The 14,560-nt window shown below is 34.9% G+C and overlaps 3 protein-coding genes across 4 annotated transcripts; 2 read left to right on the plus strand and 1 right to left on the minus strand.

Annotated features, from left to right (window-relative positions):
• Window positions 1-105: 105 nt before the first annotated feature.
• Window positions 106-5,510, plus strand: LOC109612208 (uncharacterized). Its single transcript, XM_059120131.1, has 7 exons — window positions 106-709; window positions 2,343-2,540; window positions 4,224-4,373; window positions 4,429-4,542; window positions 4,603-4,860; window positions 4,929-5,259; window positions 5,388-5,510. The coding sequence occupies exons 1-7, from the start codon at window positions 585-587 to the stop codon at window positions 5,508-5,510; spliced, it is 1,299 nt and encodes a 432-aa protein (XP_058976114.1). The 5' UTR covers window positions 106-584.
• Window positions 5,496-8,967, minus strand: LOC101898823 (translation initiation factor eIF-2B subunit delta). 2 transcript variants are annotated; one of them, XM_059120130.1, is made up of 7 exons: window positions 8,811-8,907; window positions 8,607-8,628; window positions 7,906-8,520; window positions 6,968-7,393; window positions 6,721-6,900; window positions 6,518-6,645; window positions 5,496-6,444 (listed from the first exon to the last, which is right to left on the minus strand). In XM_059120130.1, exons 2-7 carry the CDS (start codon window positions 8,610-8,612, stop codon window positions 5,886-5,888), a joined length of 1,914 nt encoding a protein of 637 aa, XP_058976113.1. In that variant the 5' UTR covers window positions 8,613-8,628; window positions 8,811-8,907; the 3' UTR covers window positions 5,496-5,885. The 2 variants fall into 2 exon arrangements, with proteins under 2 accessions (XP_058976113.1, XP_005181514.2); XM_005181457.4 differs by lacking the exon at window positions 8,607-8,628 and having other exon boundaries at window positions 8,811-8,967.
• Window positions 8,968-11,833: 2,866 nt separating this feature from the next.
• On the plus strand, window positions 11,834-12,523 carry LOC101899000 (cytochrome c oxidase subunit 6A, mitochondrial). Its single transcript, XM_005181458.4, has 2 exons — window positions 11,834-11,994; window positions 12,151-12,523. The coding sequence occupies exons 1-2, from the start codon at window positions 11,901-11,903 to the stop codon at window positions 12,381-12,383; spliced, it is 327 nt and encodes a 108-aa protein (XP_005181515.1). The 5' UTR covers window positions 11,834-11,900; the 3' UTR covers window positions 12,384-12,523.
• Window positions 12,524-14,560: the final 2,037 nt, after the last annotated feature.

The raw sequence follows: 14,560 nt of genomic DNA on the forward strand, positions 1-14,560 counted from the left end.
TTTCATTAAAGAAAGAAAAAAAACTTAATATAAAAGTGGGGTGAAAAATCTTCAAAAACTTCATTTTTAAATAATTTATAGTTTGAGAGTTAAAATTGGAAGATTCTAAAGAACAGAATACAGAAATCAAAATTTAAATCATTCCCATGTTTTGCAATGCAATTTACTATGACATTGGACAATTATCTGCATTACAGTCACATATTTCACACCCAATTCACCACTCCCTTCTTATTAAAATTTGTAATTTCCCCAGCCAATTGCAGTCACATTTATCCACAAACATACATACCATTACAACCAACCACAACAACAACAACACAAATGCAATATTTTATCTATTTGAAAAAATAAATCTCGAAAACAAATTAACTTACTGTATAATCAAATTCAATCAATATAAACTTTGATTGTTATACTCTACAAAACCTGTTAGACATAATAATATATAAACCAAAAACAAAATCGAATGTATTATGAAATAAAATTATCTCCATATATATGCTTTAGTAAAAACTAGAAGGAATTGTAGTTTTCATTTTGATTTGAAGAGGAAAAGGTCTCCACTATTTGTTAACGAAGAAATGTTGGGCTTACTACACAAACCAAAAATCCAAACAATTATACGTTTTGTTGTGGATTTTGCCAGCCGAAATCCCATGCATGGTATGGGTTATTTGGCAAAAACCAATATACATTGGTGTGAATTGTAAGTGGGACAACGAGTTCAAATGGGTATTAAGGGCCTGTTTTTCTATTACGATACGAAAGTTAATGTAAACGAAAAACACCATTCCAAATATTTTTATACAGATTTAACAAGTTAAAAAGTATCAGTCGGTTTGACCGACAGATGTTATACCCTCAGCCAATGTTCGATTAGTTCGACTATATTGGTTACTTCATCCACTTTGTATGAATTATGTGATAATTTTTAGATGATGTTAAAATGTGCGTGAGGTACCAGATATAATCGATGGTAGTATTCCATTTTCATACTTCATCTAATACAGATCAATTGGTATGGCCAGAATTACAAGAAAATCGAACATTTATATCCAATTTTATGTAAAATCATAAATTCCATATTTATCTCAAGTTTCTGGTTGAGAGAAATATTTAGTTTAGAGATACTAGAAGGGGTTAGCAGTAACGTTTGTATGTGTAGAATTTGAAGAGAGTTGAATGTTTATTTCGCCTTCTTTGAGCATTTTGTTTTTCAAATCCTGAACCCTATGCGGGGAGGTACCAATAGAAATGGCCCGATCTCTACCATATTTATCTTGTGCTGAGATATACCTGAATGGATCGGATGTTAATATAGCGTTTAATGAGCTTCATGTATTCATGGGTACCAGAAGGAGTGGGCCGATATATCCCATCTTCACAGCTGATCTTGTGTTAGTAAAAAATAATGGGATGTGTAATATAAAAAGAGAACCGGATGATTATGTCGGACCCTATAAACGTTTTGGTAATTCAAAACTTTGACTCATTATGGGGGCCAGAAGGAATGGTCCGATCTCTACAATCTTTACAACAGATCTTGTGTTGATAGAAATATTGAGATATTCAAAATTTTGACATTTTGTGGGGGAGGTGCCAGAAAGAGTGGACCGATATATTCCATCTGCACACCAGACCGCGGTTTTATAAAAGTATTGTGATGTGTGAATTGAAGACAAACGTTATCCTAAATCACATTTTATAGGAGTTATAATTATTCAAAATTTTGACCCTTTGTGGGGGAGGTAGGAGTGGACCGAGATTGTCCGTTTTCGCACCTGGTCTAGCACTGATGCAAATATTAGAATTCGCAAAGTTGGAGCAAAATCGGATTATCATTTCTCTTTCTGTGCAGTTAAATATATTTTTTTTAAATTTCGACCTTTTGTGGGGAAGGCACCAGAAGGAGTAGATCGACTCCAAATTTCCTGAAATGTATATAGTCCAAAGAGGCCTAGGGCCTTAAACCGTTATTTCGATGAGACACATTTTTGTCGTATAAAATGATATATAACCTCTGGAGCCATATGCCTGAGGGAACAAAAAACTCATGTGTTTTTCATAATTCATATTCTCATAGAGAAACAGATCCAAAGGCTTATGAAAGAAGAACATTTGACATGGGAAACTAATTAATAAACATTGAATGCTGGTTTACATTAGGTAATTTTAATTAATGAGGAAAAAGGAGCTCCCTCATATTTCAACAACCTTTCTAACCAACTAACAAACAATTGGGAATATTATAATCACCCATTGTAAATCAAGAATAAACTTTTTTTTGTGAATGAATTTCAAATAAAACTTCGCTAAAGTATCTGTTTCTATATTTTTAGCATATATTGGTTGGTGATAATTTTTTATATGCTCTTCTACAGTGTTATATGTGGTTTAAGATTAGTACAACACTATCGATCTCGTAACTCCGCTATAACCTACAATGTTGATTATATGCAATTAAATACCCTATATCCATCTGTGACATTATGTCCCCGGGAAATACTGGATGTGGAAAAGGCCAAACACTTTGTAAGGTAAGTAAAGTAAGTAAGTGTGTATGAAATTATTGCAATCATACTTATAGGACTGACTTATATCCTCAAGAAGTATTTCCTTTTTAAAAGAGACTTTAAGATAAGAGAAATATTAAAATTTTAGGGAAATACGTGCATTGATTGTGTTGTAAAATGGGAAAAGCACTTAAAAATGTATCACCATATCCCATTGAGTCTTTTTGGACATTTTTAGGCGATGGAACGATCATTACAATGCATTACAATATACATTGAGTTTATTAATAGCATTTGGCGAGCTAACAAGGGACAGGGTCTTAATAGGTGTTCAGTCGTTTCCTCCTCCTCTTCCTTGCATAATTCCGTTTGGCCGCCACCGAAGCATACCCGTTGTAACGAGTTTAGTTGATGAATCAACGGATATGCTCGGCTAAGCTAATTTCAAGGGGTTCAACAGGCTTCGAATACCTCTTCTTCCCCGCAGCGTTTTAATGGACCGCTGAGTTAAACTTAGCCTGGTTTCGACTGATTTCACCGCTATTCTCTACGAAGAAGCCAGCCGACGGCTTAAGCCAGTCAAAAAAGCGTTTTATGTATTCTCACCTTTAGCCTTGATTTTGGGTCATCGACTGGTTTCACCGCTATTCTGCATGTAGGAATCCTGCTTATCGAACGATCCCTTAGTGTTTTGTTAGGATACGTCCTCTCAACTTCCTCATAATCTTCAGGTTCGTTATAATAAGTTACAACTGTTTATCCGTGAGATTCGATGAATCCCCATCGACATAGCAGTATTTACTGCTTGCCGATATTCCTTTTTATATCTTGTCTACTTGATTTTGGCGACACTTTCATTTATGAATGGAGACACCAATCTGTCCTCTTTCTATCTCAATTGTCTCCTGCTATGATAGCATGGGCTTGTCGGTGTTTAATGACGAATTGGCATATCGGCCGTTAGGCAACCTAAGTCAAATTTCTTGGAAGTTAACCACTGACTAGAGATTGGGACATGTACGCCCGTGGTATCCACGTCCTCTTCCGAGTAAACTTTTGAGTCGTAGCTTTGTTGACTAAGGGTGGTAAGACGCCCACAGCGGCATCAGTCGAAATAGAATTTTCTTTCTTTTTTTTGAAAATTTGTCTTCTGTGCATCATTGCCATGTGAAGGGATTGAGGTCGACCATGGCATAGCCTCCATACTATGGAAAGAAACTAAATGTGATATTCGTTGAGACATCTTAAACCAGACTTGAGACGGAAAATAAGTTTTCTTCATCTCATTATTGAACTCATTGAAACCTGAATTGTAGACTTTCTAGTCAGTACATCGATAAGATTGTTCGCCTTATTGCATTAAACTAGGTGAACATCATTTCCAGTGCGAAAACAAGAAAATCCATAGACGATCGTCATTACAATCGCTGAACTTTGTATCGAGGCTCAGCTTTTGAAATGTTATTCAGCTCAAGAGGTGTTTGCCTTGAGACCTAGAGCCTGAGTCATAATTAAAATCAACCCTTAGACAATTGGCATGTAAGGTGGAATTAGATGTTTGCGGTTTTGAAACTTGGATTTTTTTGCAAACACTCAAATCATTTGACCGATTTGAGGAATATACATTTCTGTATGTCGAAATGCATGCATATCTTAAAAATTAGTTTTTTTTTTTTTCTAAAAACAATATTTCTTTCTAATACATAGGAGCATCAAAAATTTAACTGACAACGATGAATTTGAAAATATGGTCGAATTTCTTCAAAAGTTATCAATTGTGAGTGGAAGACGAGCTGAATACTTTAGGACATCATATGACAACATACAACCCAAAGATTATATGGAACTTGTTTTTAAGTAAAAAAAATAATTACTTTTTTAAAAAAGCCATTTTATAATAGAGCATTTTTAGCTTATCACACATCTACAGCGTTACTCATAATGATACGCCTGCTGTTAAAGTAATGACAGATCGGGGCATTTGTTACACGTTTAGGAATTTGCTATACCGAGAAGTGAATACGAAGTATGCCCACACAAAATATCGCTCGACAAATTAAATACTAATTTGGAATTATGTTTTCAGATATTGGTTTGATCCCCATGCCCGCTATATTAACCATTCTTTCTATAAATTTCCATACACCTTCAACTTTAGTGATAGTTTTCCCATTCGTATAAAAATTAAACACAACATACAGGGACCGATAGACATTTTTGTACATTCGCCATATGAATTGCCCACAACATGGACACGACCAAATGCAATTGTTAATGATATGGGAACAGGAACCAAGTTGGTGGTTGGCATTAAGGATATTAAATTTCAGGAAAATCTATTGAGGTACTGTGAATTTTAACAATGGATACGTGTATAATACATTTCTGTTATTATTATTTTACATATTTCAGCGAAACAGCATTGGATGAAAGACGTTGCCATAGCATGGCGCCTTCAAATCTCTCAATGTTTCCCACAACTTATTCTCAAAATCTATGTTTGATGGAATGTCGATTGAATTTCATTATTAAGAAATGTCGATGCATACCACATTTCTATTTTAATCGTAACATAGCACGGTCTGCAATAGCTAAAATATCTATCTGCAATGTAACGGGTTTAAATTGTATCTATAGGTTTGCAAGGCAAATTCGTAAGATATACTCAAATTCAAAAACATTGCCATCGACGGCGAAATGTCAATGTTATCCCAATTGTATCAATCAGATTGTTGTGACAGAGGTAAAGATTGATACCGGGAATAATTCCATAAAGATAAACTGAGTCAATGCGGATGTCACATATTTTTGCCAATGTTTTCAACAAAAATCTCAAATTTTCTTATGTTTCTCTATCTATTCATTTCGCAGGTGTCGAGCTTCCCTTTGAATACAAATAAATTTGGCTTAATTGTGTTTGCCATTGATTATCCACCGTTGGAGTCCTTTGAAAGAAGTGTAATGTACTCAAAACTTGACTATGCGGGTAAGTAAAAAAATCTTTATTTTTTATTGAATTCAATAAATATTATTTGTATTTGTACTTACAGTAAGCCTATACAATATTATGTCCGCATTCTTGGGTATCAGCGTTTTAAGTCTTTTCGATCTAATGTATTTTTTTACCATACGAATTTATTGGTTTAATCGGGGTTATCGTGGCAGTGTTGATGATCATTAAAATATAATTTTTCATATTTTTTTTTATTTTTTACGTACATATATAAAAAAATACAGATTAACAAAAGGGAGCTTAGCTTATAACAACTCCTAAGGGATATCTATTTGCATTTAACCACCAAAATTCATATGAAGTCCTCTACCTCAATACAAATAAATTAGTAACCATGTGCGCCGCGGTATTTTCTCTTAGACAGTAGACCAGTCCGGTTTCATACGCAATATGACTGGAACACTTGTACATGGCAGCACCGAAACTTCTGTGACCACAGCTGTTACTAATTCGGGTGGAGTTATATCGTAATTTAAATTAAGCGGAGACATTTTATGCTTGGCCTGCCAATTCGATAAACAACATTTGTCATCAACAACAATATCATCGGGATTGCCCAATTCATTATAGACTATGGCATCAGTCTGGAAGCGTTCACTGAATTTATGCGTTTCACAGCATACCAAGACGGGGACGTTAAAGGAACGGGCAACTAAAGCTACTTGTGCTGTACCAGTGCGAGCCATAACATAACCATTGGCTAATAAGGCATGGGCACCCAAGAGCACCTTTGTCACTTCAGGCATAACAAAACTGACGGCATTGATTAAAACATAAGTGCAGGGAATTTCTTTGGCCGTTAGACGACGCAATAGTTCTTGACCTTCACAGAAGGGTCTGGAGTCGACGACAATGACACGGAAATCGATATTACGGGCTTGAGCCTCTTCGCAGATAAAGGAAATTAATGATGAGCTGTAACATAAAAATTAAAGTAAAAAATAATTTAATTGAAACATACCTATATTTTATTGTAATAAAAACTTACCATCCAAATGTTAATATAACATCGCCATTGTTTATTTTCTTTTGCATCATCGAGTTTATGGCCTGAGCAGCCTTGCCAATTTGATTTTCAATATAAGTATCGATGAAATTAAAAAGTTTCTCCTTCAACTGTATATAGCAAAGAAAAATTGAAAACGAAATTAGTTCCGACTTTGTAACAAAAAGTAAATCTTCAAGAATTACCTCTGATTCTGGTTCATCGTTAGACAACTGCATTATAACCTGTTTCAAATTTTTATGGGCATTGATAACAGACACTGCCAAAGTGCGACATTTTTGCAAATATTCGACGGATGTGCTAAGTAGGGCTTCCAAACTACGGGAGAACTCCTTTTTGGGTGGTGTTTCAAAATCTTGAATAACCTTAAACAAATAAAAATCAATAATAAATCTGTTTTGTCAAGAAATTAAAAAAAAAAAAACAATTTACCATTTTAACGGCATTAAGAAAAGCCAGACACCTGGCATTTGAACCCACTATGGCTCGTTTGGCATACTGCTCTCCCAGCCTGGCTATGCTGGGATGAATTTGTGGATTATTGACGAATAAATTTACATTTGTAGTGGGTCTTTCAAGATGACTGAACAGTTTAACGTTGCCATCGTTAAAACGCACACTTTTTACGGGAGATGTACTTGTGGCCCGTTTAGGACTACCGCCAGCGACTTTGGTTGGTGACGACTTCTCTGGTACGGATAATGTTTTGGCTGCTGGTTTTGTAGCAGCTGCTGCAGGCTTAGCTGGTGATTTACTTTTCGATGCCGCAGCTGATTTTTGTGCTAGAGCTTGTGCCTTCGCTGCTCTTTGGGCTTCTTGTATGGCTCTACGTTCGGCTTTAGTTAGAGCGGGCTTTTTCTGTAATGACATGAAAGGGATATGCATGAAATATAAGGTATATGTTTGGTTTGGGCAAATCATTGATATGAAAATATTAGCGTCGTCAAATACCTCTAATTGAATTACAAACATTAAAGATCTCTTTCCCTAAAAGCGACCTATAGTGCAGGTCTTGTCTGAAAACTAACATTTTTGAATTATATTTCTTTTTTGCTACCAGTGCTAAACAATCCTGGGCAAAATAAGTCTAACTTCGAAGGGTGACCTGAATGTGAGGAATTGCCACCACTCAAAGAATTTATCGAAACACTCAAAGCTTTATTTTTTCTGGAAAACAGTAGAGCTTTTTCAATAACCGACAACTCAAATATACTCTGATATTCCTCATATAGTTTGTATATACTTAAAAAGTATATATATTGGTTACCGGATTGGTTACTATATATTTTATGTTCCGTTCGCAGCCATGACCTGAATCTTCTAAAAACTCTCGCTTTCCAACTAGTTGAAAGCAAATTTCTGGCATTTACCTTCTCCTCATCAGCTGTAGAGCCAGATGGTGCTGCCGCCTTCTCTGTTGCCTTATCAGCTATTTTCACCTGAGCCATTTGTCCGGTAACATTCTCAACAGCGGCGTTTGTACCACCACCGGCTTTAGCAGCCTTTGCTGCTTGTTTAGCCAATTTTTTGGCTTCGCGTTCAGCTTTTATTTGTTCGCGTGATTTTTCTCCATCAACTCCTTCCATGTTATTGGAGTTCTCGTTCACTTTCGCAGTGTCGTTCACAGCGGCGACAATTTTGGTGTTGGCAGCAGCAGGTGTGGTACTTGAATCACCCGATGGATTACTCTTGGTCTTTTTCGCTTGTTTGGCTAACTTTTTAGCTTCGCGTTCGGCCTTTATTTCTTCCCTAGATTTTTCACTGTTGTGTTGTGATATGGCTGCTGGTGGCTGATTTTGTGTGCATGGAGCAGGATTTGTTGGTTGGTTCTTAATGGTTTCCACTTTTACAATTTGTTCCGTTTCCACTTTGACTTCTAATTTGATTTCTGTGTTAATTTCAGTCGTTGTTATCTCCCCTGGATTCATAGTTCTTGGCTGCTGGCGGCGCTTTCGCTTCTTATTGGATGTTTTGACGTTGCTGGGCTAAACAAAATAAGAAAATAAAACACGTTTAGAAAATCAGAGCACACAATCTAATGGCAAAGAAATAAAGCATTAACTAGCTTTACCTTCATATTAAAAATCCTTAGGCTAGCATATAAGAATATAAATAAAAGATTGTTAAAAAGTTTGATGTCAACTATAGTAGGTTTCCTATGTTGGAAGAACCTCTTGCCTATGTAACTCAAAAGTTTCATCATACCCAAGGTCATAAAAACTAATATTTATTAGCTCAATATATCTACTACAAATCCAGCGGTTAAATATCTTACCTTCAATATAGTTTTAAAATATTTATTTTAAAATATTTCAGAAATTGCACACGAAGACAATTATGCAGAAAAAATATAATTTGGAACAGATGGCGAAGCGGAAAGTTTTTTGATGGCGGCGTCGCACCATATGGCTGGCCATCGGCGTCGACGCTGCAAACTTTTTTCCCCATGATAGAATCATACAGGTAGATGCATCAGCATGTTTCAGCATGATATGTCATATATTTGAAAGCTTTTAAACGTGCGATTCTCTTGTTTTCGCAGATATGTACAAAAATTGGTAAAATTTAGATTAACATTTGTATGCAAATCCTAAATAAAATGTAAAAACTTCATTATCTATAGCGATAGACCATAACGACAATTTTTTGCTCGATAATTTGATACGTTTACATATAAATGGATTAACCCACTGGATTTGGATTAAAATTGTCATGTATATTATTTATACTTCAAATAAATCCTCTTAATGCTAGGAACACAATTGGAGCGAACGACGAATTTCGCCCTACGCGGCGACAAAATGAGCCGCGAAAATTCGTCGTATGGAACACAATGCCGACGAAATTATAAAACAGCTGATGAAGTTGTTTACTTTTTGCTCATTTGTTGACTACAATGAAAATTATACAAGAACTCATAATTCTTTATAATTTCAGTTATGTCCATCTTCTCTATTATAAATTCACTGATATCCATCTTCACTCAGGCGCAAGTGCACAAATAAATAAACAAATTACTTATGTATTTTTATACGAATAACAGATAGTAGAGTGACCATAACAAATTTTAAAGTAAAAAGTAACTTTATGTACTAAAACACATAAAATTCGTACAAGTATGGCCACCTTGTACTGTTTTGTCGCCGTTCGCCGGCGTATGAAATAGAAATAAAGCTAATTGAGTTCGCGGCGACCGACGAAATTTTCGCCGGCGCCGTGATTGTGTGCACTTCCATATACACACATGTATTTTATTTTTGACGACGAACATACGCCGCGTAAAAATTCGTCGTTCGCTCCAATTGTGTTTCTAGCATAAATTAGGTTAACCCTGCAAAAAGTTCTAACGTAAACATGGCATTATAGACAAATGAAAATTTGCAGTAATAGACAATTTCGTTAATTATATTCTTATTTAGATACAGGCCCGTTCTTATATATTTTCTTTGTGTTCCAGTTTTGTTATTCCTTTGTGTTTGGTTACTTTTCCTGCAGGAATTGTCCAGCAACTTTTTCTGAGAGAGTATGGCAGTTTTACTCTCTTTTGCAAGAAAACTGTGAAAAGTAAACAGACGGAACCCTGTAAAAACTTGCAAGCCATCAGCTGGTTAGTCAAAAAAAAACAATTTGTGGGTCATAAACAGAAATTAATCATACAGAGATTACAAATGGCCGAAAAAAACAAAACAATTACGCTTGCGATTTCCAAAATAAAGATGATTTTGTTTTACTTGTCCAAATATAAATCACCGGAGTGAGTAGAAGATTAACAAGTGATTGCAAGAAGAAACTTGTCCAGCAAGAATTTGCAAACTCTCAGTGAAGGAACTGTCCAAATTGTTCTCTTAAATCGCTCTCTTTTGCAGATCTTTCGTTTTAACAGACGACCAGAAGCACCTAATATCACATGTGTATATTCAGTAATATACTTATTTAACGGTTCCTCTCATTATTCGTTATTTAGCTACACTTTACACCGGATTTGTCTTAATTTTTGAATTTTAAGTTCGCAATGGGTACTCCATATATCAGAAAATTGCCTGTGCCATTATTCGGTATTTTGACGATTTTAGCTAAAATTTCGATAGAATTATCTCAATTATTATTTCGAATTTTTAATATGCGTCGCCCTAAATTGCAGAGAATTTCAACGACTTTTTTACATTCTGCAAATTTCTTCCAAACGGTGGAGGGTATTAAACGTTCGGTAGAGCTTAGCTGCTTTTTATTCGTTTCATCGAACCAACAAATGTAATAACCGGCCGCAGAATTTTGCTATTGGTAACATTGCACCATGGCAGAAAAATACAGGTAGATGCATCAACGCTTGGGAGCATTGATATGTCAAAAAATTTAAATGTTTTTTTTAAATATAAGTAGATTTTTATATGTTTTTTTATACGACGTCATTCGGAGGTTATTATAATTCGTGTTTTTCAACAATTTTTACAAATTTAAATAACTTTTCATTCAACATTTTAAATTCTAAAATTGGTTTGACAGTTCATTGCCTCAGCAGCTGTGTCGATGCGTCTACATATATATTTTTCTACCATGCTTTGGAATTGAACTATTAAACAGTTTAGATCCTATTTTTGAAAGAAAATGCAGGTATTTCATTCGTTTTTTTATTCACTCCAAAAATGAGGAAAAAATTTCAAATGAATGTCGTTCCCATTTTTTGCATCTAGTTTTGACAGAAAGTGGGCATAGCCTCAGTGTAGTTTTTCAGTAGTTTTACTTAGCTGTATCATATTAATAAGAATCATTTAGCACAATAGATATCTTAACAACCTCCGACGGTTGTCTTATAAGAAAACATATATAAAAAATCTACTCATTTTCGAAAAACAATATTTTAAAATTTCAAATAAGCGTTTTATGTATTGTAAACTTAACTCGTTATACCCATGATACAATAAAAAGGTATGTAGAGCTACCAGCTGATTACAATTTTTTCTGAGTATGCCCGACTTTGCCAATTTTGTGTGTATCTGTAATTTACATTGTCAAATTTAACTTAATTGAAAACTGGTTTCCATCTCTGATTTGTGTATATTCAATAGATTTATAAATAAACATTTTGGCATTAAGATATTGTCGTATGTATAATTTTGAAAAATTGCAAACATGAAATTGCTAAAGACCATAACCACTGAAAGACTTCGTTCTAAATTTCGATAACGTATAGACAAAACATTTCCACAGGACGACATACGCTAAAGATTCAATTAGTTAATCACGCGCCAATACTATGAACAGTAGTTGGCAACACCAATTATATTTTGACAAATGTCAAAAATTTACTCTGCCGTCAGATAGAAAAAAACTTCAGCCTGTGTTTTACATTTTTATCCAAGGAAGAATGTCTGCCATCCTGTCCCAAGTTATTCGTCGCCAAATTGCGACCACTGCCCAAAGATCATCTGGTCATGCCGCCACCGCTGGTGAACACTCTGGTAAATAAGAAAATTCCAAATGGAAAAAATCAAAATTACTCACATTCAGTGTAAGGTTAAGGAGGTTATGTAATGTGAACGAAAATGTCTACAGGATTTTGAGAAAAACCCATCACAATAACTTTATTAAAAGGTACAAACTTGTTTCTTTTTCAGGCGGCTACAAATTGTGGAAGCGTATGACTTTCTTCGTGGCATTCCCCGCTGTTGGTTTGTGCATGTTGAACGCCTACTTGGGTCACCAAGAACATGCCCACCATGCTCGCCCCGAATTCGTTAAATACGAATACTTGGCCAAGCGCGATAAGCGTTTCCCATGGGGAGAAGGTAACAAATCTTTGTTCCACAACCCACACGCCAACGCTTTGCCCGACGGTTATGAAGCCTAAAAACTTCGACTGAGTGTGGTGTAACCATTTTGGATGTAAGGATGTATAAGACGGATGTATTTATAGTCTAATTGTTTTTTGGATTGTGAAAAATGAAATGAAAATACCATAATACATTGGAGTTTAGTCAAAATCCAAAAGCTTTATTTGTAGTTATATTGTTCCACGAATGTTTCTCCATAATTGGAATTTTTGTCTTAAGTAAGTATGCTCGAGAAAATTGCTAAATGCTAGAAATCATTTGGAGTGGTTGAACGGAGCGATACCTATAAGTCATCGTATTGATGAATTCCAAAATTAGCAAAATTTTATGTACTTGTCACCGTTGTTGCTATGGTGGAGACATTAAAATGTTTATTATTCACTTTGTATAACACAGCATACTGAAGCAACATTATATAGGATTCTGTTGCAGATGGGTGGTGGTTAAAACTACTTATGGTCAAGTCGCCAAATTTTGGAAATTCCGTTATATAGGTACTAGAAACCGAAATATGGAATAAAAGCTGATATGTTTGAAATCCTCATTTGAAGAATACAAAAATTTGACCTACATTAAGTATTTTTTGTGAGAAGCTAAACCACACAAAAACATGCAGGGTGTTACGAGTAATATAGGAGTAATAAGTACCTAAACATGGAACTATTTCGAGTATAAAATTACAATAGGGTAATGAGTTTGAAACCGCTATATGTGGCTCCTAAAAATATTTACAAATGCTTGTTGTAGATTCGGAAACAAATTGAGTTTAGCTCCAGCTGGCGGAAAATTCTGAAGGAGGTAGGTCTTGTTATCCTAATCACAGCGACATAAATTTGGGTGAAATCAATACTTCCCGATATATAGGCTTCCAAAGATTCAAAATGTTATTATAGGTAGATTTTAGTACCCTGATTACAACATACTCCCCGAAAAATAGGGTTCCAAACAAAGGACTGGTGTATGCCCAACAACGGCTTTGCGAACAAAAAAGTCTTAAAAGTAGCAGGCCTTCGGCCGGGGCTTGAGATTTTCTCCTCTGATGTATGTCCAACACCGGCCTCATGAACCAAAGTTTACTTAAATTTAACATTTTTTAAAATAACCGACAACATATAATGAAAGTACTTTCTAAAATTTGGAACCCTATATTTCGGGAAGTGTGGACCCATTTCCCGAAAATATTTTGTTGTTGTGATCAGGATACAAAAAAAACAAGTTTTTATTTGATTATAGGTTTAGGAATGGCAAACTAAAAGCGGTATTTTCGGAATCCTATTTCTCGGGAAGTACAGATTTCTCTCAAATTTATGTCGCTGTGATTCGGATAACAAGACCTACCTTCGGTGCATTGTACCGCAGCTAAACTCAATGTAAACCTAGATTCATTGCATGGTAGAATTAAGAAGGTAACCTTGCGCAATTATATGTTTATTTTTTCAAAATTATACCTTTGACAACATGTCATTGTCAACATGTTATATCCATAACATAGTAGAAGAATAGAGGTAGATGCATCATCGCTTGTAGATTTTTAAAAGTTTTATTTTACGCATGGTAGAAAAATACAGGTAGTCGCATCAACACATCTGCTGGGACAATGAACTGTCAAACCAATTTTTGAATTGAAATTTTTGAATGAAAAATTATTCAAATTTGTAAAAATTGTTAAAAAATGCATATCATAACAACCTCCGATTGGCATCGTATAGGAAAACATATACAAATCTATTTATTTCTGAAGAATGATTAACATTTTTGCAAATCAATGCTCCTAAGCATTAATGCATCTACCTGTATTCTTCTACCATGCTTATACGACTGAGTCTGAGGTTGTTGAATCTGAGGTTGTTTTGATATGCATTTTTCAAAATTTTAGCGATTAGAATAAGATTTTATTCAACATTAGTTTGACAGTTCATTGTCCGAGTAGCTGTGTCGATAGGACCATGGTACAATGATTTCAAGGTAGGGCAGAACTACCATATGATTTAATTTTTTTTATTTTTCTGGCTTAATATGTCAACTTCATTTGCTTATGTGTGTGTCTTCTTTTCAATAATAAAAAATTCAAAAATAAAAAATTCGGGTGTTTTCAAAATGCTTATTGCAACGAATGCATCGACAAAATCTACAGTTTTTGTCGCGAAATAAACCATAAGAGATATATAGAACATGATATTGAAAAGAAATTTTG

The sequence above is a fragment of the Musca domestica genome, unplaced genomic scaffold (assembly GCF_030504385.1).
Source record: "Musca domestica strain aabys unplaced genomic scaffold, Musca_domestica.polishedcontigs.V.1.1 16, whole genome shotgun sequence".
Lineage (NCBI taxonomy): Eukaryota > Metazoa > Arthropoda > Insecta > Diptera > Muscidae > Musca > Musca domestica.